The sequence below is a fragment of the Eucyclogobius newberryi genome, unplaced genomic scaffold (assembly GCF_026437365.1).
Source record: "Eucyclogobius newberryi isolate DKJ021-1_F unplaced genomic scaffold, fEucNew1.0.hap1 SCAF_8, whole genome shotgun sequence".
NCBI classification, from domain to species: Eukaryota; Metazoa; Chordata; class Actinopteri; order Gobiiformes; family Gobiidae; genus Eucyclogobius; species Eucyclogobius newberryi.
The window spans coordinates 34,505,144-34,526,633 of NW_027316500.1; the positions used below are offsets into that span (position 1 = coordinate 34,505,144).

General features: G+C 46.2%; 1 protein-coding gene across 1 annotated transcript; it reads right to left on the bottom strand.

Annotated features, from left to right (window-relative positions):
• Positions 1-1,365: 1,365 nt before the first annotated feature.
• shtn1 (shootin 1) lies at positions 1,366-21,386 on the bottom strand. The gene is made up of 15 exons (XM_072436847.1): positions 21,263-21,386; positions 17,336-17,396; positions 17,173-17,267; positions 14,971-15,244; positions 13,758-13,834; positions 13,509-13,590; positions 12,854-12,948; positions 12,590-12,736; positions 7,678-7,818; positions 7,153-7,165; positions 6,096-6,204; positions 5,230-5,312; positions 4,709-4,806; positions 1,618-1,668; positions 1,366-1,529 (listed from the first exon to the last, which is right to left on the bottom strand). The coding sequence occupies exons 1-15, from the start codon at positions 21,338-21,340 to the stop codon at positions 1,407-1,409; spliced, it is 1,527 nt and encodes a 508-aa protein (XP_072292948.1). The 5' UTR covers positions 21,341-21,386; the 3' UTR covers positions 1,366-1,406.
• Positions 21,387-21,490: the final 104 nt, after the last annotated feature.

The window sequence follows — 21,490 nt, forward strand, 5'->3', positions numbered from 1 at the left end:
AGTCCTGGTTTAGTCCTGGTTTAGACCTGGTTTAGTCCTGGTTTAGTCCTGGTTTAGTCCTGGTTTGGACCTGGTTTAGTCCTGGTTTAGACCTGGTTTAGTCCTGGTTTAGACCTGGTTTGGATCTGGTTCAGACCTGGTTTGGACCTGGTTTAGACCTGGTTTAGTCCTGGTTTAGACCTGGTTTGGATCTGGTTCAGACCTGGTTTGGACCTGGTTTAGACCTGGTTTAGTCCTGGTTTAGACCTGGTTTGGACCTGGTTTAGACCTGGTTTAGTCCTGGTTTAGACCTGGTTTGGATCTGGTTCAGACCTGGTTTGGACCTGGTTTAGACCTGGTTTAGTCCTGGTTTGGACCTGGTTTAGACCTGGTTTAGACCTGGTTTGGATCTGGTTCAGACCTGGTTTGGACCTGGTTTAGACCTGGTTTAGTCCTGGTTTGGACCTGGTTTAGACCTGGTTTAGACCTGGTTTGGACCTGGTTTAGACCTGGTTTAGTCCTGGTTTGGACCTGGTTTAGACCTGGTTTGGACCTGGTTTAGACCTGGTTTAGACCTGGTTTAGACCTGGTTTAGTCCTGGTTTAGTCCTGGTTTGGACCTGGTTTAGTCCTGGTTTAGTCCTGGTTTGGACCTGGTTTAGTCCTGGTTTAGTCCCGGTTTAGTCCTGGTTTGGTCCTGGTTTGGACCTGGTTTAGTCCTGGTTTAGTCCTGGTTTAGTCCTGGTTTAGGCCTGGTTTAGTCCTGGTTTAGTCCTGGTTTAGTCCTGGTTTAGGCCTGGTTCAGACCTGGTTTAGTCCTGGTTTAGTCCTGGTTTAGTCCTGGTTTAAACCTGGTTTAGACTCTGTTTAGTCCTGGTTTAGTCCTGGTTTAGTCCTGGTTTAGTCCTGGTTTAGACCTGGTTTAGTCCTGGTTTAGTCCTGGTTCAGTCCTGGTTTAGTCCTGGTTTGGACCTGGTTTAGACCTGGTTTAGACCTGGTTTGGATCTGGTTCAGACCTGGTTTGGACCTGGTTTAGACCTGGTTTAGTCCTGGTTTGGACCTGGTTTAGACCTGGTTTAGACCTGGTTTGGACCTGGTTTAGACCTGGTTTAGTCCTGGTTTGGACCTGGTTTAGACCTGGTTTGGACCTGGTTTAGACCTGGTTTAGACCTGGTTTAGACCTGGTTTAGACCTGGTTTAGTCCTGGTTTAGTCCTGGTTTAGACCTGGTTTAGTCCTGGTTTAGTCCTGGTTTAGTCCTGGTTTAGTCCTGGTTTGGACCTGGTTTAGTCCTGGTTTAGTCCCGGTTTAGTCCTGGTTTAGTCCTGGTTTGGACCTGGTTTAGTCCTGGTTTAGTCCTGGTTTAGTCCTGGTTTGGACCTGGTTTGGATCTGGTTCAGACCTGGTTTGGACCTGGTTTAGACCTGGTTTAGACCTGGTCTGGTCTGGTCTCTATGGCGTCTCGTCTCTTCAGTAAAACCTGGATGAGTTCTGAGTCCTGGTCTCTGGACTCAGTTTGGATCCTGGTTTTTGGGCTCCGGTTAAAATTCTCCTGAAAAAGACAAAAATCCTGAGAAACATTCTCTAAATGAAAAAGCGGGAGGAGCACCACCTGATGATGTCACCAGGTGGAGACTCACCATGATTCCTCTGAGCTCCTGAAGGGCGGAGTTTGAGGCGTTCTTCTCCGGCTGAGACCAAAGAGACCAAAGACAAGGTGAAGGACAACTGTAAAGCCCTGTGTTCCTCCTCATGTTTGTATCGTGTCTTTGCTGGGTGTCTGTTCCTTCTCTGTCCCTTTTCACTCATGTTCTGTCCAATAAAAGCCAGAATAACTATAACAAACACATTTCAGTTTTTTTTCATTATTTGTGTCTGTTTTCTGTCTCGACAAGCTCCTCCCACTGAGACACGCTCCTCCCACTGAGACATGCTCCTCCCACAGAGACATGCTCCTCCCACAGAGACACGCTCCTCCCATAGAGACATGCTCCTCCCACTGAGACATGCTCCTCCCACTGAGACATGCTCCTCCCACAGAGACACGCTCCTCCCACAGTGACATGCTCCTCCCACAGAGACATGCTCCTCCCACAGAGACATGCTCCTCCCACAGAGACATGCTCCTCCCACTGAGACACGCTCCTCCCACAGAGACACGCTCCTCCCACTGAGACATGCTCCTCCCACTGAGACATGCTCCTCCCACAGAGACATGCTCCTCCCACAGAGACATGCTCCTCCCACTGAGACACGCTCCTCCCACAGAGACATGCTCCTCCCACTGAGACACGCTCCTCCCACAGAGACATGCTCCTCCCACTGAGACACGCTCCTCCCACAGAGACACGCTCCTCCCACTGAGACATGCTCCTCCCACAGAGACATGCTCCTCCCACTGAGACATGCTCCTCCCACTGAGACATGCTCCTCCCACAGAGACACGCTCCTCCCACAGAGACACGCTCCTCCCACAGAGACACGCTCCTCCCACTGAGACACGCTCCTCCCACAGAGACATGCTCCTCCCACAGAGACATGCTCCTCCCACTGAGACATGCTCCTCCCACAGAGACACGCTCCTCCCACAGAGACACGCTCCTCCCACAGAAACACGCTCCTCCCACTGAGACACGCTCCTCCCACAGAGACACGCTCCTCCCACTGAGACACGCTCCTCCCACAGAGACATGCTCCTCCCACTGAGACATGCTCCTCCCACAGAGACACGCTCCTCCCACAGAGACACGCTCCTCCCACAGAGACACGCTCCTCCCACTGAGACACGCTCCTCCCACAGAGACATGCTCCTCCCACAGAGACATGCTCCTCCCACTGAGACATGCTCCTCCCACAGAGACACGCTCCTCCCACTGAGACACGCTCCTCCCACAGAGACACGCTCCTCCCACTGAGACACGCTCCTCCCACAGAGACATGCTCCTCCCACAGAGACATGCTCCTCCCACAGAAACACGCTCCTCCCACAGAGACATGCTCCTCCCACAGAGACACGCTCCTCCCACTGAGACACGCTCCTCCCACAGAGACACGCTCCTCCCACTGAGACACGCTCCTCCCACAGAGACATGCTCCTCCCACTGAGACATGCTCCTCCCACAGAGACACGCTCCTCCCACAGAGACACGCTCCTCCCACAGAGACACGCTCCTCCCACAGAGACATGCTCCTCCCACTGAGACATGCTCCTCCCACAGAGACATGCTCCTCCCACTGAGACATGCTCCTCCCACTGAGACATGCTCCTCCCACAGAGACATGCTCCTCCCACAGAGACATGCTCCTCCCACTGAGACACGCTCCTCCCACAGAGACACGCTCCTCCCACAGAGACACGCTCCTCCCACAGAGACACGCTCCTCCCACAGAAACACGCTCCTCCCACAGAGACATGCTCCTCCCACTGAGACATGCTCCTCCCACAGAGACACGCTCCTCCCACAGAGACACGCTCCTCCCACAGAGACACGCTCCTCCCACAGAAACACGCTCCTCCCACAGAGACACGCTCCTCCCACTGAGACACGCTCCTCCCACTGAGACATGCTCCTCCCACAGAGACACGCTCCTCCCACAGAGACACGCTCCTCCCACAGAAGCATGCTCCTCCCACAGAGACACGCTCCTCCCACAGAGACACGCTCCTCCCACAGAGACATGCTCCTCCCACAGAGACATGCTCCTCCCACAGAGACATGCTCCTCCCACAGAGACACGCTCCTCCCACAGAGACATGCTCCTCCCACTGAGACATGCTCCTGGAGGAAACTCATTTCGACCACTTGTATCCGCGATCTCATCCTTGGGTCATTAAAGCTCATGACCATAGGTGAGGTCAGGAACGTAGAGTGACCGGTAAATCCAGAGCTTTGTCTTTGGACTCACCCCCCAAAGGACACCCCGAGGGACACGGTCCAAAGTCTTCTCCAGATCCACAAAGCACATGTGATTGTGCAAACTCCCATGAGCCCTGGCGCCCCCTGGTGGAGAGTCTAGAGCTGGTCCAGTGTTGCACCACCAGGACCTAAACCTGCTCCTCCTGAATCTGAGGTTCTATGGGTCAGATTCTCCTCCAGGACCTGGAATAGACCTTATGGGAGGCTGAGGAGTGGGATCCCTCTGTAGGTGGGACACACCCTCCGGTCCCCCTTCTTGAACAGAGGGACCACCACCCCGGTCTGCCAGAGACACTGTCCCCGACCGCCACGCCCTGTTACAGAGACGTGTCAGAGACAGCCCTACAACATCCAGAGACTTTAGGACCTCAGGATCTCATCCACCCCCGGAGCCACCGAGGAGCCACCGAGGAGCCACCGAGGAGCCACCGAGGAGCCACCGAGGAGCCACCGAGGAGCCACCGAGGAGCCACCGAGGAGCCACCGAGGAGCCACCGAGGAGCCAACAACCTCAGTGACTTCAGCTCGGGTGATGGACGAGTTGCGTAAAGCCCCTGACAACACAGCTCCTGGGATCATTCTGGCACTCAAACCCCTCCACCACGTTCACCGACACATTGACTAAATCAAACTAAGAAATCCCAAATCCTCTGTAAATGTTTCTGTCTCTAATATGTGGACAAAATGAAGACATTTAAACTGTCCATTTGTCACATTTATGAGAGGAAATTACAAAGTTCCAAATATTCACCTGCAGCGTCTGGACCTAAGTCTCACCTGTCTCCTGCTCTCGTCTGATTGGTCCACGTCTCACCTGTTTCCTGGTTCTGGATGGTGATTGGTCGACCGATCGGAGCTGAACTCCTCTCTTGATCCTCTGCATCATCTCATCCACCGCGGCCTGACGAACATCTGACACAGGGAGGGCATCTGACACAGGGAGGGCATCTGACACACACAGGGAGGGCATCTGACACAGGGAGGGCATCTGACACACACAGGGAGGGCATCTGACACAGGGAGGGCATCTGACACACACAGGGAGGGCATCTGACACAGGGAGGGCATCTGACACAGGGAGGGCATCTGACACACACAGGGAGGGCATCTGACACAGGGAGGGCATCTGACACACACAGGGAGGGCATCTGACACACACAGGGAGGGCATCTGACACAGGGAGGGCATCTGACACACACAGGGAGGGCATCTGACACAGGGAGGGCATCTGACACACACAGGGAGGGCATCTGACACAGGGAGGGCATCTGACACACAGGGAGGGCATCTGACACACAGGGAGGGCATCTGACACACACAGGGAGGGCATCTTACCAGTTTTTTGGGCCGGTTCCTGTTGGTTCAGATCAAAGTCGGTGCTCAACTCATTTTTCCTCCTCAGCAGAGACAGAAGGGAACTGAAACAGGTTTCGACCTGGTTTAGTCCTACTTTAGTCCTGTTTAGTCCTGGTTTAGTCCTGGTTTAGTCCTGGTTTAGTCCTGGTTCAGTCCTGGTTTAGTCCTACTTTAGTCCTGTTTAGTCCTGGTTTAGTCCTGGTTTAGTCCTGGTTTAGTCCTGGTTCAGTCCTGGTTTAGTCCTACTTTAGTCCTGTTTAGTCCTGGTTTAGTCCTGGTTTAGTCCTGCTTTAGTCCTGGTTTAGTCCTGGTTCAGTCCTGGTTTAGTCCTACTTTAGTCCTGTTTAGTCCTGGTTTAGTCCTGGTTTAGTCCTGCTTTAGTCCTGGTTCAGTCCTGGTTTAGATCTGGTTTAGTCCTGGTTCAGTCCTGGTTTAGACCTAGTTTTGTTCTGGTTTAGACCTGGTTTTGTTCTGGTTTAGACCTGGTTTAGACCTGGTTCAGACCTGGTTTAGACCTGGTTCAGACCTGGTTCAGACCTGGTTTAGACCTCATTTCATTTTCATTTTATCTTTATCCAAAATCACAACAACAGCTGCCTCTGAGGGGGACAGTAAAAAACGGATTAAACAATGTCCGTGGGGACCTTGAAGCTTGCCACGTAGGAAACACACTACGGTTCATGACCTTGAAGCTTGCCACGTAGGAAACACACTACGGTTCATGACCTTGAAGCTTGCCACGTAGGAAACACACTACGGTTCATGACCTTGAAGCTTGAAGGTTTAGACACGGTTTAGACCTGTTTTAGACCTGGTTTAGTCCTGGTTTAGACCTGGTTCAGTACCTGAGTGGGTTGACCACAGGAGGAGCAGGAGGTGGAGGTGGAGGTGGAGGTGGAGGAGGAGCAGGTTTAGGATTCATTATAGACTGAAGTTTCATCTGCAGTTCATCCACTAAAAAACAAGATTATTCAGAAAATCCTCAAGGCCAGTAATGTCGCCCGGATTGGTGTTACCCATCCTGGAGCCGGGGGTGGGTGTTCACGGGGCCCGGCCGGGCACAGCCCGAATGAGTGACGTGGGGCCGTCCTCCCGTGGGCCCGCCACCTGCAGGACGATCCTTAAGGGGCGGGTGCAGTGAGATCTGGGTGGCAGTCGACGGCAGAGGCCTCGACCACTAGATCTCCGGACACATAAACTAACATAAGGAAAAGAGCCTGAGCTTGTGCGGGAGGTTGAGCGACTAGATATAGTCGGCCTCACCTCCACGCACAGTTTGTGCTCTGGAACCATCTCCTCGAGAGGGGCTGGACGCTCCACTTCTCTGGAGTTGCCCGCGGGGAGAGGCGGGGCTGGTGTGGGCGGGGCTGGTGTGGGCTTATAGCCCCTAAGCTCAGCCGCCACGTGTTGGAGTTCACCCCAGTGAACGAGAGGGTCGCGGGCCTTCGGGTGGGGGACAGGTCTCTCACTGTTGTGGCGGCCTACGAACAGCAGTGCAGAGGACCCGGCATTCTTGGAGTCCTTGGGAGGGGAACTGGACAGTTCTCTGACCGGGGACTCTGTTGTTCTACTGGGGGACTTCAACGCCCACGTGGGCAACGACATTGACACCTGGAGAGGGGTAATAGGGAGGAACGACCTCCCCGATCTGAACCTGAGGCGTGGTCAGTTATTGCGGTCAGGGGTCGGAGGGTGCAGTCAGGGTCAGAGGGTGCAGTCAGGGTCGGAGGGTGCAGTCAGGGTCGGAGGGTGCAGTCAGGGTCGGAGGGTGCAGTCAGGGTCGGAGGGTGCAGTCAGGGTCGGAGGGTGCAGTCAGGGTCGGAGGGTGCGGTCAGGGGTCGGAGGGTGCGGTCAGGGGTCGGAGGGTGCGGTCAGGGGTTGGAGGGTGTCCGGTTTGGGGACCACAGGATCTCATCTCTGCTGTTTGCAGACGATGTTGTCCTGATGGCTCCATCAAACCTGGACCTGCAGCTGCACTGGGACGAGAGGGAAGCGTCTGGGATGAGAATCAGCTCCAAATCGGAGGCCATGGTTCTCAACCAGAAAAAGGTGTCTTCCCCTCTCTAGGTGGGTGGGGAGTCCTTGCCCTCTCCAGGTGGGTGGGGGGTCCTCATATCTATAACCTGACCCTTATATACATGTACATCAATACTTTTACTTCACTAACAAAATGTGTTTCTTTAATGTGTTTCTTTCACCACTGCATTCGACCCAACTCTCTCTGGCTCTGGAGAGAGGACCTGAGCAGGACCGTCTCCAGATCCAAGTCTTGGTCAGGACCGTCTCCAGATCCAAGTCTTGGTCAGGACCGTCTCCAGATCCAAGTCTTGGTCAGGACCGTCTCCAGATTCAAGTCTTGGTCAGGACTTTGTAAAGTGACTGTGCCGTACAAATGAATCAGATAAATATGTGAGGTACCTCTGGTACCTCCCGGACCTCGCTCTTGTCCCTGGACCTCAGCTTGGACAGCTCCTCCTTCTGCTCCTGCTCCAGCTGCAAACATCTCCTCAGATTCTGTAGCTCCCTCTGGTGGTGAGCGCAGGAAGCACGCTGCTCCAGATCCTTCACCTGCAAAACATGTTCTTTCCTAAACTCTTTGAACTTTGATCTAGTTTAGCAACTTTAGACCTTTTACTTCACAGTGTCACCTTGTTTGTAGATGTTTGATGTTTGTAGATGTTTGTAGATGTTTGATGTTTGTAGATGTTTGTAGATGTTTGTAGATGTTTGATGTTTGTAGATGTTTGTAGATGTTTGTAGATGTTTGATGTTTGATGTTTGTAGATGTTTGTAGATGTTTGTAGATGTTTGTAGATGTTTGTAGATGTTTGATGTTTGTAGATGTTTGTAGATGTTTGATGTTTGTAGATGTTTGATGTTTGATGTTTGTAGATGTTTGTAGATGTTTGTAGATGTTTGTAGATGTTTGATGTTTGTAGATGTTTGTAGATGTTTGTAGATGTTTGTAGATGTTTGATGTTTGTAGATGTTTGATGTTTGTAGATGTTTGTAGATGTTTGTAGATGTTTGATGTTTGTAGATGTTTGTAGATGTTTGATGTTTGTAGATGTTTGTAGATGTTTGTAGATGTTTGTAGATGTTTGATGTTTGTAGATGTTTGATGTTTGTAGATGTTTGTAGATGTTTGTAGATGTTTGATGTTTGTAGATGTTTGATGTTTGTAGATGTTTGTAGATGTTTGTAGATGTTTGATGTTTGTAGATGTTTGATGTTTGTAGATGTTTGTAGATGTTTGTAGATGTTTGATGTTTGTAGATGTTTGTAGATGTTTGATGTTTGTAGATGTTTGTAGATGTTTGTAGATGTTTGTAGATGTTTGATGTTTGTAGATGTTTGTAGATGTTTGTAGATGTTTGTAGATGTTTGTAGATGTTTGATGTTTGTAGATGTTTGTAGATGTTTGATGTTTGTAGATGTTTGTAGATGTTTGTAGATGTTTGTAGATGTTTGTAGATGTTTGATGTTTGTAGATGTTTGTAGATGTTTGTAGATGTTTGATGTTTGTAGATGTTTGATGTTTGTAGATGTTTGATGTTTGTAGATGTTTGTAGATGTTTGTAGATGTTTGATGTTTGTAGATGTTTGTAGATGTTTGTAGATGTTTGTAGATGTTTGATGTTTGTAGATGTTTGTAGATGTTTGTAGATGTTTGATGTTTGTAGATGTTTGTAGATGTTTGTAGATGTTTGTAGATGTTTGTAGATGTTTGTAGATGTTTGATGTTTGTAGATGTTTGTAGATGTTTGATGTTTGTAGATGTTTGTAGATGTTTGTAGATGTTTGTAGATGTTTGTAGATGTTTGTAGATGTTTGATGTTTGTAGATGTTTGTAGATGTTTGTAGATGTTTGTAGATGTTTGATGTTTGTAGATGTTTGTAGATGTTTGTAGATGTTTGTAGATGTTTGTAGATGTTTGTAGATGTTTGTAGATGTTTGATGTTTGTAGATGTTTGTAGATGTTTGTAGATGTTTGTAGATGTTTGTAGATGTTTGTAGATGTTTGATGTTTGTAGATGTTTGATGTTTGTAGATGTTTGATGTTTGTAGATGTTTGATGTTTGATGTTTGATGTTTGTAGATGTTTGTAGATGTTTGTAGATGTTTGATGTTTGTAGATGTTTGATGTTTGTAGATGTTTGTAGATGTTTGTAGATGTTTGTAGATGTTTGATGTTTGTAGATGTTTGTAGATGTTTGTAGATGTTTGTAGATGTTTGTAGATGTTTGTAGATGTTTGATGTTTGTAGATGTTTGATGTTTGTAGATGTTTGATGTTTGTAGATGTTTGATGTTTGATGTTTGATGTTTGTAGATGTTTGTAGATGTTTGTAGATGTTTGATGTTTGTAGATGTTTGTAGATGTTTGTAGATGTTTGTAGATGTTTGATGTTTGTAGATGTTTGTAGATGTTTGATGTTTGTAGATGTTTGTAGATGTTTGTAGATGTTTGTAGATGTTTGTAGATGTTTGATGTTTGTAGATGTTTGTAGATGTTTGATGTTTGTAGATGTTTGTAGATGTTTGTAGATGTTTGTAGATGTTTGTAGATGTTTAATGTTTGTAGATGTTTGTAGATGTTTGATGTTTGTAGTTGTTTGTAGATGTTTGTAGATGTTTGATGTTTGTAGATGTTTGATGTTTGTAGATGTTTGATGTTTGTAGATGTTTGATGTTTGTAGATGTTTGTAGATGTTTGATGTTTGTAGATGTTTGATGTTTGTAGATGTTTGATGTTTGTAGATGTTTGATGTTTGATGTTTGATGTTTGATGTTTGTAGATGTTTGTAGATGTTTGTAGATGTTTGATGTTTGATGTTTGTAGATGTTTGTAGATGTTTGTAGATGTTTGTAGATGTTTGTAGATGTTTGATGTTTGTAGATGTTTGTAGATGTTTGATGTTTGTAGATGTTTGATGTTTGATGTTTGTAGATGTTTGTAGATGTTTGTAGATGTTTGTAGATGTTTGTAGATGTTTGTAGATGTTTGATGTTTGTAGATGTTTGTAGATGTTTGTAGATGTTTGTAGATGTTTGATGTTTGTAGATGTTTGATGTTTGTAGATGTTTGTAGATGTTTGTAGATGTTTGATGTTTGTAGATGTTTGTAGATGTTTGATGTTTGTAGATGTTTGTAGATGTTTGTAGATGTTTGTAGATGTTTGATGTTTGTAGATGTTTGTAGATGTTTGTAGATGTTTGTAGATGTTTGATGTTTGTAGATGTTTGATGTTTGTAGATGTTTGTAGATGTTTGTAGATGTTTGATGTTTGTAGATGTTTGATGTTTGTAGATGTTTGTAGATGTTTGTAGATGTTTGATGTTTGTAGATGTTTGTAGATGTTTGATGTTTGTAGATGTTTGTAGATGTTTGTAGATGTTTGTAGATGTTTGATGTTTGTAGATGTTTGTAGATGTTTGTAGATGTTTGTAGATGTTTGATGTTTGTAGATGTTTGTAGATGTTTGTAGATGTTTGTAGATGTTTGTAGATGTTTGATGTTTGTAGATGTTTGTAGATGTTTGTAGATGTTTGATGTTTGTAGATGTTTGTAGATGTTTGTAGATGTTTGTAGATGTTTGATGTTTGTAGATGTTTGATGTTTGTAGATGTTTGTAGATGTTTGTAGATGTTTGATGTTTGTAGATGTTTGTAGATGTTTGTAGATGTTTGTAGATGTTTGATGTTTGTAGATGTTTGTAGATGTTTGTAGATGTTTGATGTTTGTAGATGTTTGTAGATGTTTGTAGATGTTTGTAGATGTTTGTAGATGTTTGTAGATGTTTGATGTTTGTAGATGTTTGTAGATGTTTGATGTTTGTAGATGTTTGTAGATGTTTGTAGATGTTTGTAGATGTTTGTAGATGTTTGTAGATGTTTGATGTTTGTAGATGTTTGTAGATGTTTGTAGATGTTTGTAGATGTTTGTAGATGTTTGATGTTTGTAGATGTTTGTAGATGTTTGTAGATGTTTGTAGATGTTTGTAGATGTTTGTAGATGTTTGATGTTTGTAGATGTTTGTAGATGTTTGTAGATGTTTGTAGATGTTTGTAGATGTTTGTAGATGTTTGATGTTTGTAGATGTTTGTAGATGTTTGATGTTTGTAGATGTTTGATGTTTGTAGATGTTTGATGTTTGTAGATGTTTGTAGATGTTTGTAGATGTTTGTAGATGTTTGTAGATGTTTGTAGATGTTTGTAGATGTTTGATGTTTGTAGATGTTTGTAGATGTTTGTAGATGTTTGTAGATGTTTGTAGATGTTTGTAGATGTTTGATGTTTGTAGATGTTTGTAGATGTTTGTAGATGTTTGTAGATGTTTGATGTTTGATGTTTGATGTTTGTAGATGTTTGTAGATGTTTGTAGATGTTTGATGTTTGTAGATGTTTGTAGATGTTTGTAGATGTTTGTAGATGTTTGATGTTTGTAGATGTTTGTAGATGTTTGATGTTTGTAGATGTTTGTAGATGTTTGTAGATGTTTGTAGATGTTTGTAGATGTTTAATGTTTGTAGATGTTTGTAGATGTTTGATGTTTGTAGTTGTTTGTAGATGTTTGTAGATGTTTGATGTTTGTAGATGTTTGATGTTTGTAGATGTTTGATGTTTGTAGATGTTTGATGTTTGTAGATGTTTGTAGATGTTTGATGTTTGTAGATGTTTGATGTTTGTAGATGTTTGATGTTTGTAGATGTTTGATGTTTGATGTTTGATGTTTGATGTTTGTAGATGTTTGTAGATGTTTGTAGATGTTTGATGTTTGTAGATGTTTGATGTTTGTAGATGTTTGTAGATGTTTGATGTTTGTAGATGTTTGATGTTTGTAGATGTTTGATGTTTGTAGATGTTTGATGTTTGTAGATGTTTGATGTTTGTAGATGTTTGTAGATGTTTGATGTTTGTAGATGTTTGTAGATGTTTGTAGATGTTTGTAGATGTTTGATGTTTGTAGATGTTTGTAGATGTTTGTAGATGTTTGATGTTTGTAGATGTTTGTAGATGTTTGTAGATGTTTGTAGATGTTTAAACCTGCTCGTGTTGGAGAACTGAAGATATTTTTTTTTTTAATCACATTTGCATCTCTGGCCTTTTCCCTGAGACTCACTGCGTTTTGGCGCCATCTACTGACCAAACATAAACACATGTGGTCTCAGCTCACAGTTGTCCTGATGGAGACAGAACGAGTCTGAGATGATTCCAGAAGATTCTCGAGTCACAGATGGAGAAAAGGTGACGATGTGAGAACAGGGTCAAAGAGTGAAGAGGGACATGCAACACAATATGTGGTCTTTAAAGTAAATAAACTAGACTAAATCTGACCTGCTCGTGGTGCTGCAGGCGCTCTCTCTCCAGGTCGTCGCTCACTCTCTGAACCTGGTCTAAGGCCTCAGTCAAGACTTGGTCTGGACCCAGGTTCTGGACCAGGATCTGACTCTGGCGCTTCAGCTTCTTCTGCTCGATCAGCATCTGACAAAAAGGACAAAAGGGAAAAACGGGACAAACGGGACAAACGGGACAAATGTAAAAACACATTTTAAATCTTTAGTAAAAAAACGGTTCAAATGAACCAGAGCGTTTTCTGACCTCTCGAGCGAAACTCTCGGCCTCAGACCTCAAGTTCTTCTCCAGGTCCAGGTCCATCTGAAGCTCCTCGAACTCCTCCAGGGCCAACAACGAGACTGAGCAGAACCAGGACTAAACAAGGACTAAACCAGGACTAAACCAGCTCTGAACCAGGACTAAACCAGGACTAAACCAGGACTAAACAAGGACTAAACCAGGACTAAACAAGGACTAAACCAGGACTAAACCAGCTCTGAACCAGGACTAAACCAGCTCTGAACCAGGACTAAACCAGGACTAAACCAGGACTAAACAAGGACTAAACCAGGTCTAAACCAGCTCTGAACCAGGACTAAACCAGGACTAAACCAGGTCTAAATCAGGTCTAAACCAGGTCTAAACCAGGACTAAACCAGGACTAAACCAGCTCTGAACCAGGACTAAACCAGGACTAAACCAGGTCTAAATCAGGTCTAAACCAGGTCTAAACCAGGACTAAACCAGGTCTAAACCAGGACTAAACCAGCTCTGAACCAGGTCTAAACCAGGTCTAAACCAGGACTAAACCAGGACTAAACAAGGACTAAACCAAGTCTAAACCAGGTCTAAACCAGGACTAAAGCAGGACTAAACCAGGTCTAAACCAGGTCTAAACCAGGACTAAAGCAGGACTAACCTCTGTTGTAGTTGTTCAGGAGTTTGTTGAGTCTGACTTTCTCTGAGATTAACAAAGTGTTGTCGTGTTTTTCCTGCAACAGCTGAAACGAGACAAAACAATGTTCAGATGCCCTCCCTGTGTCAGATGCCCTCCCTGTGTCAGATGCCCTCCCTGTGTCAGATGCCCTCCCTGTGTCAGATGCCCTCCCTGTGTCAGATGCCCTCCCTGTGTCAGATGCCCTCCCTGTGTCAGATGCCTTCCCATCACCTGCTCTCTGCTCTTCTTCACTTCTTCTCGCAGCTTCTGGATCTCAGAGTCGCTCCTGGTTTTGTGGCTTTGCAGATCTGAGTTTGTGACAGAATCAAACCTCGAGTTCATTTTCATATTTTTGTGACTGAATCTCATGGAAAAAAAAAATTGTCATGACGACCACAGCGACTAAAATTAGACGAGCTCCAGAATGAGATCTGAACATGAACCAGTTCATAGGACCTAAAATAGGCCCCAAATCAGGTCAAAACTAACCCTTAAAATAGGCCCAAAATCAGATCTAAACTAGGCCCTAAAATAGGCCACGTAGGAAACACACTACGGTTCATAACCTTGAAGCTTGGCAAACTAGGTCCTAAATTAGGCCCCAAATCAGGTCTAAAATACACCCTAAAATAGGCCCCAAATTAGGTCTGAATTAGGCCCTGAAATAGCCCCCAGATTAGACCTAAAATAGGCCCTAAAACAGGCCCTAAATCAGGTCTTAAATAGGCCCTAAAATAGGCCCCAAATCAGGTCCAAACTAAGCCAAACTAGACCCTAAAATAGGCCCCAAATCAAGTATAAACTAGGCCCTAAATCAGGTCTAAAAATGCCCTAAAATAGACACCAAATCAGGTAAACTAGGTCCTAAAATAGGCCCCAAATCAGGTCTAAAATAGGCCCTAAAATAGGCCCCAAATTAGGTCTACAACAGGTCCTAAAATAGGCCCCAAATCAAGTATAAACTAGGCCCTAAATCAGGTCTAAAAATGCCCTAAAATAGACACCAAATCAGGTAAACTAGGTCCTAAAATAGGCCCCAAATCAGGTCTAAAATAGGCCCTAAAATAGGCCCCAAATTAGGTCTACAACAGGTCCTAAAATAGGCCCCAAATCAAGTATAAACTAGGCCCTAAATCAGGTCTAAAAATGCCCTAAAATAGACACCAAATCAGGTAAACTAGGTCCTAAAATAGGCCCCAAATCAGGTCTAAAATAGGCCCTAAAATAGGCCCCAAATTAGGTCTACAACAGGTCCTAAAATAGGCCCCAAATCAAGTATAAACTAGCCTTGAAAAATAGCTCCCAAATCAGGTTTAAAATAGGCCTTAAACCTTGTCAAAATTAGGCCTTAAAACTAGGCCCTAAACTTGGTCTGAAAAATAGGCCCTAAAATACGCTGTAAACTAGGACACAGGTTTTAGAGGTGTCTGGGGAGAGGGAGGACCTTTGATAATTCTCTGGCATGACAGAGACTGGCAGATCCTGCCCTTGTCCAGGTCCTGGCCCTGGCCCTGGCCCTGGCCCTGGTCCTGGTCCTGGTCCTGGTCCTGGTCCTGGTCCTGGTCCTGGTCCTGGTCCTGGTCCTGGTCCTGGTCCTGGTCCTGGTCCTGGTCCTGGTCCTCCGGTTCCAGCAGGTCAATGTGCTGGACCAGGTCTGGACTGAGGTGCGACTGGAGCATTAAACTGCGACGCTTCAGAGATCGATTCTGACGAGAAAACTGAGAAAACACAAACACTTTTTCATCTCCATGGAAACGAGCAAAGTCACATAGTGCAGATTTTAAGAGACAAAAAAATCCAGATCCAGAGGAAACATCACCAGGACTAAACCGGGACACCAGGTCTAAACCAGGTTTAAATCAGGACTAAACCAGGTCTAAACCAGGTCTGAACCAGGTCTAAACAAGGTCTGAACCAGGACTAAACCAGGACTAAACCAGGACTAAACCAGGACTAAACCAGGACTAAACCAGGACTAAACCAGGACTAAACCAGGACTAAACCAGGTTTAAATCAGGACTAAACCAGGTCTAAACAAGGTCTGAACCAGGACTAAACCAGGACTAAACCAGGACTAAACCAGGACTAAACCAGGACTAAACCAGGACTAAACCAGGACTAAACCAGGACTAAACAAATTTTGTGACTGGTGTTTCCCTGAACACAGCGTTTTACATCATCATAACAGTAATAATAATAATCATCATAATCATAATAATAACAATAAGAGTCCGAGGCTGTAATCAGGCAAATGACAGGGTCCGACAAACAAATGCCCCAATCACCCCCGGCAACCAGAGGCAACATGAAGGAAAGAGAGATACAGATTGAGGGAAACAGGACTAAACCAGATCATTTTTCAGTTTTGTTTTATCCGTCTGATAAATCATAAATCTGATTTCACGTTAAGAGTTACTCTTACTACTTACTACTTACTACTTAAGGTAGTTTGTCTGACAAAAAAGTACTGACTTAAAAGTGTTCTAATAATTATGAGCTGCAGACGATGGCCTCACTCCTGACCATCGACCACAACATTCTACTGCAGAGGTTAGAATGTAATGTAGGTGTCAGAGGCCCCGCCCTCAGAGGCCCCGCCCTCAGCTGCTTTACATCCTATTCATCTGATATGTACCAGTTAGTTGATGTAAACCAGAGCTCCTCCCCTTGTTCTAAAGTCACTTACGGTGTGCCACAGGGGTCAGTACTGGGTCCAGTTCTGTTTACTCTTTATATGCTGCCGTTAGGTCACATGATCAGGTCACATGATCAGGTGCAGATGACACTCAGCTGTATTTATCAATGAACCTGATCAGAGCGATCAGACAGACTTAGAGCTTGTGTGAAGGAGATAAAAACCTGGAGGACACTTAATGATCTGCTTCTTAATCCTAAACAAACCGAGGTCATTGTGCTAGAGGTCATTGTGCTGGTCCTAAACATGTACGAGACACTTTATCTGAGCAGATAGTCACACTGAAGCCTCCAGTTCTACTGTAAGAAACCTCAGAGTCTGATTGGACCAGGAGCTCTCATTTAAAGCTCATATAAATCAACCCTTAAAACAGACTCTTTCATCTGTGTAATAAAGATCAAATCAGAAGAATCCGGCCTAAAATCGATGCTGAAAAACGTCTCCTGCATTTGTCACGTCTAGATTCTCCTGTAACTCCTGCTCACAGCAGGTCCTAAAAGATCCATAAAAAGCTTTAACTGGTTCAAAATGCAGCAGCAAGATTACAAGAGGAACTAAAAGAAGAGATCACATTACGCCGGTGCTGGAGTCTCTTCACTGGCTCCTGTCCAGTTTAGAATCACATTTAAACTCCTCCTCCTGATTTACAAAGCCATAAATGACATGGCCCCTCCCACCTCAAAGATGCTATAGAACCATCTCATCCAATCAGAGCTCTTCACTCTCTAAATGCTGGCCTTCTGGTGGTGCCAAGAGTCTCTAAAAGACCTGGTTCAGACCAGACTCTGAGGCATTATGCTAAATCCTCATAAACATTGTTTAATCAGCTTCTGATTGTTTGTTAAATGAAGAATTCTGGAACTTTCTTTGAGGAAATGTCTTTTGGGATTTTGGGCGTAACAAAATAAATAGAATTGAAAGGTTTTTCTCCTTGAGTTAAAGTTAAAGTACCTTTGTGGCCAGAGCTTCTGCCGTTTCTCTGCAGGACGTCTGGATCTGGAGGTTCTTCTGGATCTGGTCCACTTCCTCCAGCACCAGCTCAGACACTGTCCAAAACCAGAACCTGATGAAAACTAAACGCCTCCAGAGCGTTTCCACTCAAAGTCTTTCAAACCTTTGTGAAAGTGTTGGAGTTTGTGCAGCGCATCATCTCGCTCCTGCTGCAGACGCTCCACCTGAACACAGACTCAGACACTCACACACTTCACTTATTCCAGAGATTCCACAGATCTCCTCCTTCAGGTCCTTCAGGTTTCAGAGGCTCAGCTTCTCCCAAAGGATTTAGGTCTGGACACTAGCTCGGCCGCTCGTGGCTGATGCATGATGGTGGCGGCGCGTGCACAACGCGCGGCTCAGCGTCTCTACAGATTTAGCGAAATAGTAATTATCTGCCAACTTGTTTCAAGCATGCTCACTCAGAACTGTCCTGCAAACACTTTCTACAGCTGCCAGGAACTTTTGGACATTGGATCACAAAATTTGGACTACTTTATCGATGGACTACAGCTCTCTGTAGTCCGCCGACCGGAAGTGCTCGCAGGCGGTCTCGAGACCGTAAACAAAGACGGGGTAAGAGAGCTGGGCTAAGGGCTAAGCTGAAGCTAACACCTCACCGGCTTTCCCTACCCAGCATTTTCCTCGCTAATGTACGGTCTCTGGCGAACAAAATGGATGAGCTATGACTGTGGATCACCACATACAAATGGATTACAGACTGCAATATCATGATTCTCACGGAAACGTGGCTCAACAACAGCGTTCCCGATGGCGTCATTGAGCTAGCTGGTCGCTACATGCTCCGGGCGGACAGAACAGCTGATGACTCCGGTAAGACCAGAGGCGGGGGTCTGTGTATCCATGTGAACAAAGCTTGGTGCACGGATACTGCCATCATCGGAAGTCATTGCTCACCTGACCTAGAATACCTTATGGTTAAGTGCAGACCGTTCTATCTGCCCAGGGAGTTTACATCTACAATTGTGACTGCAGCCTATATCCCACCCGATGCTAACGCTAAACTGGCAATGAAAGAACTGCATGCTGCCATTAGCAAACAACAGACATCACATCCGGAGGCAGCCTTTATTGTTGCGGGTGACTTCAACCACTCCAACCTGAAGACTGTCCTCCCTAAATTTTATCAACATGTCTCCTGTCCTACAAGAGGAATCAAGACTTTGGACCATGTTTACACCAACATGGCTGGTGCTTACAAAGCAGTCCCCCTCACCCACCTTGGACAGTCTGACCACCTCTCTTTGTTTTTAATCCCCAAGTACTCACCCCTCATCAAACGTGTGAAACCCACAGTGAGGACAGTTAAAGTGTGGCCAGAGGGAGCAGACTCTGAACTACAGCAGCGGTTTGAACACACAGACTGGAGTGTGTTTGCTACCCAGACCACACTGGACTCCCACACGGACATTGACTCGTATGCCTCCTCTGTGCTGGACTTCATCAACACCAGCATCAACAGTGTCATTGCTCACAAACAGATTACTACATTCCCGAACCAGAAGCCGTGGATGAACAGAGAAGTCCGCCTACTGCTGAAGGCACGTGACGCCGCCTTCAGATCTGGCGATGCACAGGCTTACTCTTCATCCAGGGCTGACCTGAAGAGGGGCATCAGGGAGGCCAAGCACAGCCACAAGCTAAGGATTGAGGAGCACTTTAAGAACAACTCCGATCCCCGACGCATGTGGCAGGGCATCCAGGCCATAACTGACTACAAACCCACCAACACCACCCCAACATCCAACGACACCTCCTTCCTGGACGAGCTTAACAGCTTTTATGCTGCTTTGAGAGGGATAACCAGGAGCCAGCCATTAAGGCTGTGCTCACGACAGGACACCAACCCCTCACACTCTCCCTCACCGACGTATCTGCTGCACTGAGTAGGACCAATGCACGTAAGGCTGCTGGCCCCGATGGCATCCCTGGACGTGTGCTCAGGACTTGTGCTGGGCAGCTAGCTGGGGTCTTGACTGACATTTTCAACCTGTCACTGGCCCAAGCAGCTGTCCCCACATGCTTCAAAACCACCTCCATCGTGCCAGTGCCAAAACATTCCAAAGCTGAGAGCCTCAACGACTTCCGCCCTGTTGCACTCACCCCCACCATCATGAAGTGCTTCGAGAGGCTGGTCCTGGCTCACCTCAAAACCTGCCTACCACCCACACTGGACCCCTTCCAATTTGCCTACCGCCAGAATAGGAGCACGGAGGATGCCATCTCTACGGCACTACACTCCGCCCTTGCTCACCTGGACAAAAACAACACCTATGTGAGAATGCTGTTCATTGACTTTAGCTCAGCATTCAACACCATCATCCCCTCCAAACTGATGACCAAACTCAGTGACCTGGGTATCGATGCTTCCCTCTGCAACTGGGTTCTGGACTTTCTAACCAACAGACCCCAGTTTGTTAGGCTGGAAAACAACACCTCCTCTACACTCATCCTGAACACCGGTGTCCCACAGGGCTGTGTGCTGAGTCCTCTCCTCTACTCCCTCTTCACCCACGACTGCACACCTGTACATGGTTCTAATACCATTGTCAAGTTTGCAGACGACACAACGGTGGTTGGCCTCATCAGCAACAACGATGAGACGGCGTATAGAGAAGAGGTTCAGCATCTGGCAGTGTGGTGCGCCGCCAACAACCTGGCTCTCAATACCAAGAAGACCAAAGAGCTCATCGTGGACTTCAGGAAGAAGAGTGGCACACACACCCTCATCCTTATCGACGGGACGGAGGTCGAGCGTGTCACCAGCTTCAAGTTCCTGGGTGTCCACATCTCCGAGGATCTCTCTTGGTCTCTCAACACCTCAACCCTGGTCAAGAAGGTACACCAGCGTCTCTTCTTCCTGAGGAGGGTGAAGAAGGCCCACCTGTCTCCTCTGATCTTGGTGAACTTTTACCGCTGCACCATCGAGAGCATCCTTACCAACTGTGTCTCAGTATGGTATGGCAGCTGCTCTGCTGCGGACCGGAAGTTACTCCAGAGGGTGGTGAAAACCGCCCAACGCATCACAGGTTCCTCACTCCCCTCCATTGAGACTGTCCAGAGCAAGAGGTGTCTGCGGAGGGCGCGCAGCATCGTCAGAGACAGCTCTCACCCCAGCCACCAACTGTTTGCCCTCCTCCCCTCCGGGAGGCGCTACAGGGTGCTCCGTTCCCGGACCAGCAGGTTCAGGAAAAGCTTCCTCCCTGCAGCGGTCATCCTGCTGAACTCTCTACCTCAATGTCCCCCCCCCCCCCCCCCCCCCCCCCCCCCACACACACACACACACACATGCACACACAGAGACTGTGGACATCTAATGATAATAACAGTGTAGTGTGTTACCATAGTAACCTTTGAACCTGTGGTCCCAGCTCCTCCTGTAGTTCTGGGCTGGTTCCTCACCTTTCTTCTCCTCATTGAACCTCACGAGGTCAGATCTTCATGGAGCTCCATCTTCAGCCTCTTCCATCTTATAACAATCGCTCCAACACTTGATCTTCACGAGCTGCTCAATCGCCCGTAGCTCTTTCCAGCCTCGTGGAGGTCACACTTCAGTCTCTGGGGTCTTCTGACCGCTCTTTGGTCTTGTCCATGGCAGTGGGCGGAGTCTGACTGATTGTGGGCGGACAGGGGTCTTTATGCAGCTAACAAGCTCAAACAGGAGCTGCTCATTTGGATGTATAAGTGGAGAGAGGTGGACTTTATGAAGGCAGACGAACAGCTCTGATGTTCAAATACTTATTTACAGCAAAAACACACAAATAAAGTATCTAAAAATCATACAATGTGAGTTCCGGACTTTGTTTGTTAGATCTTGTCCCTCACGGTGGACACGCACCTGCCATGAACATGTCAGACTCCATCTTTTATAAGAGGGAGAACGTGCAAATCACAGGGTCCAAATCCTCACTGTGCATTTGCTGCATTTTAAACCAAACTATTTTAAACCAATTATTTAAATGACACGTTGAATTCGGTTCAGAGCCGTTTTTCATCAATAAAAATAATAAAGAACAAAAAGCTTCACCTTTTTCTGACTCGCAGTGTGTTTCCTCTGAAGAGCGTCGTGTTCATCTCGAGCTGAAAACAGCAGCGACTGCCACATGTTAGTCCTGCTTTAGTCCTGCTTTAGTCCTGGTTTAGACCTGGTTTAGTCCTGGTTTAGACCTGCTTTAGTCCTGCTTTAGACCTGGTTTAGTCCTGGTTTAGTCCTGGTTTAGACCTGGTTTAGTCCTGGTTTAGACCTGCTTTAGTC

Excerpts from the sequence above, each read along its gene's own strand:
- shtn1 (XM_072436847.1), bottom strand. The coding sequence starts at position 21,340 with ATGTGGCAGTCGCTGCTGTTTTCAGCTCGAGATGAACACGACGCTCTT. Across the intron at positions 12,949-13,508 it reads CCTGAACAACTACAACAGAG|TCTCGTTGTTGGCCCTGGAG; the intron begins GTTAGTCCTGCT and ends GGTTCTGCTCAG. Across the intron at positions 1,669-4,708 it reads CATCCAGAACCAGGAAACAG|CCGGAGAAGAACGCCTCAAA; the intron begins GTGAGACGTGGA and ends CTTTGGTCTCAG.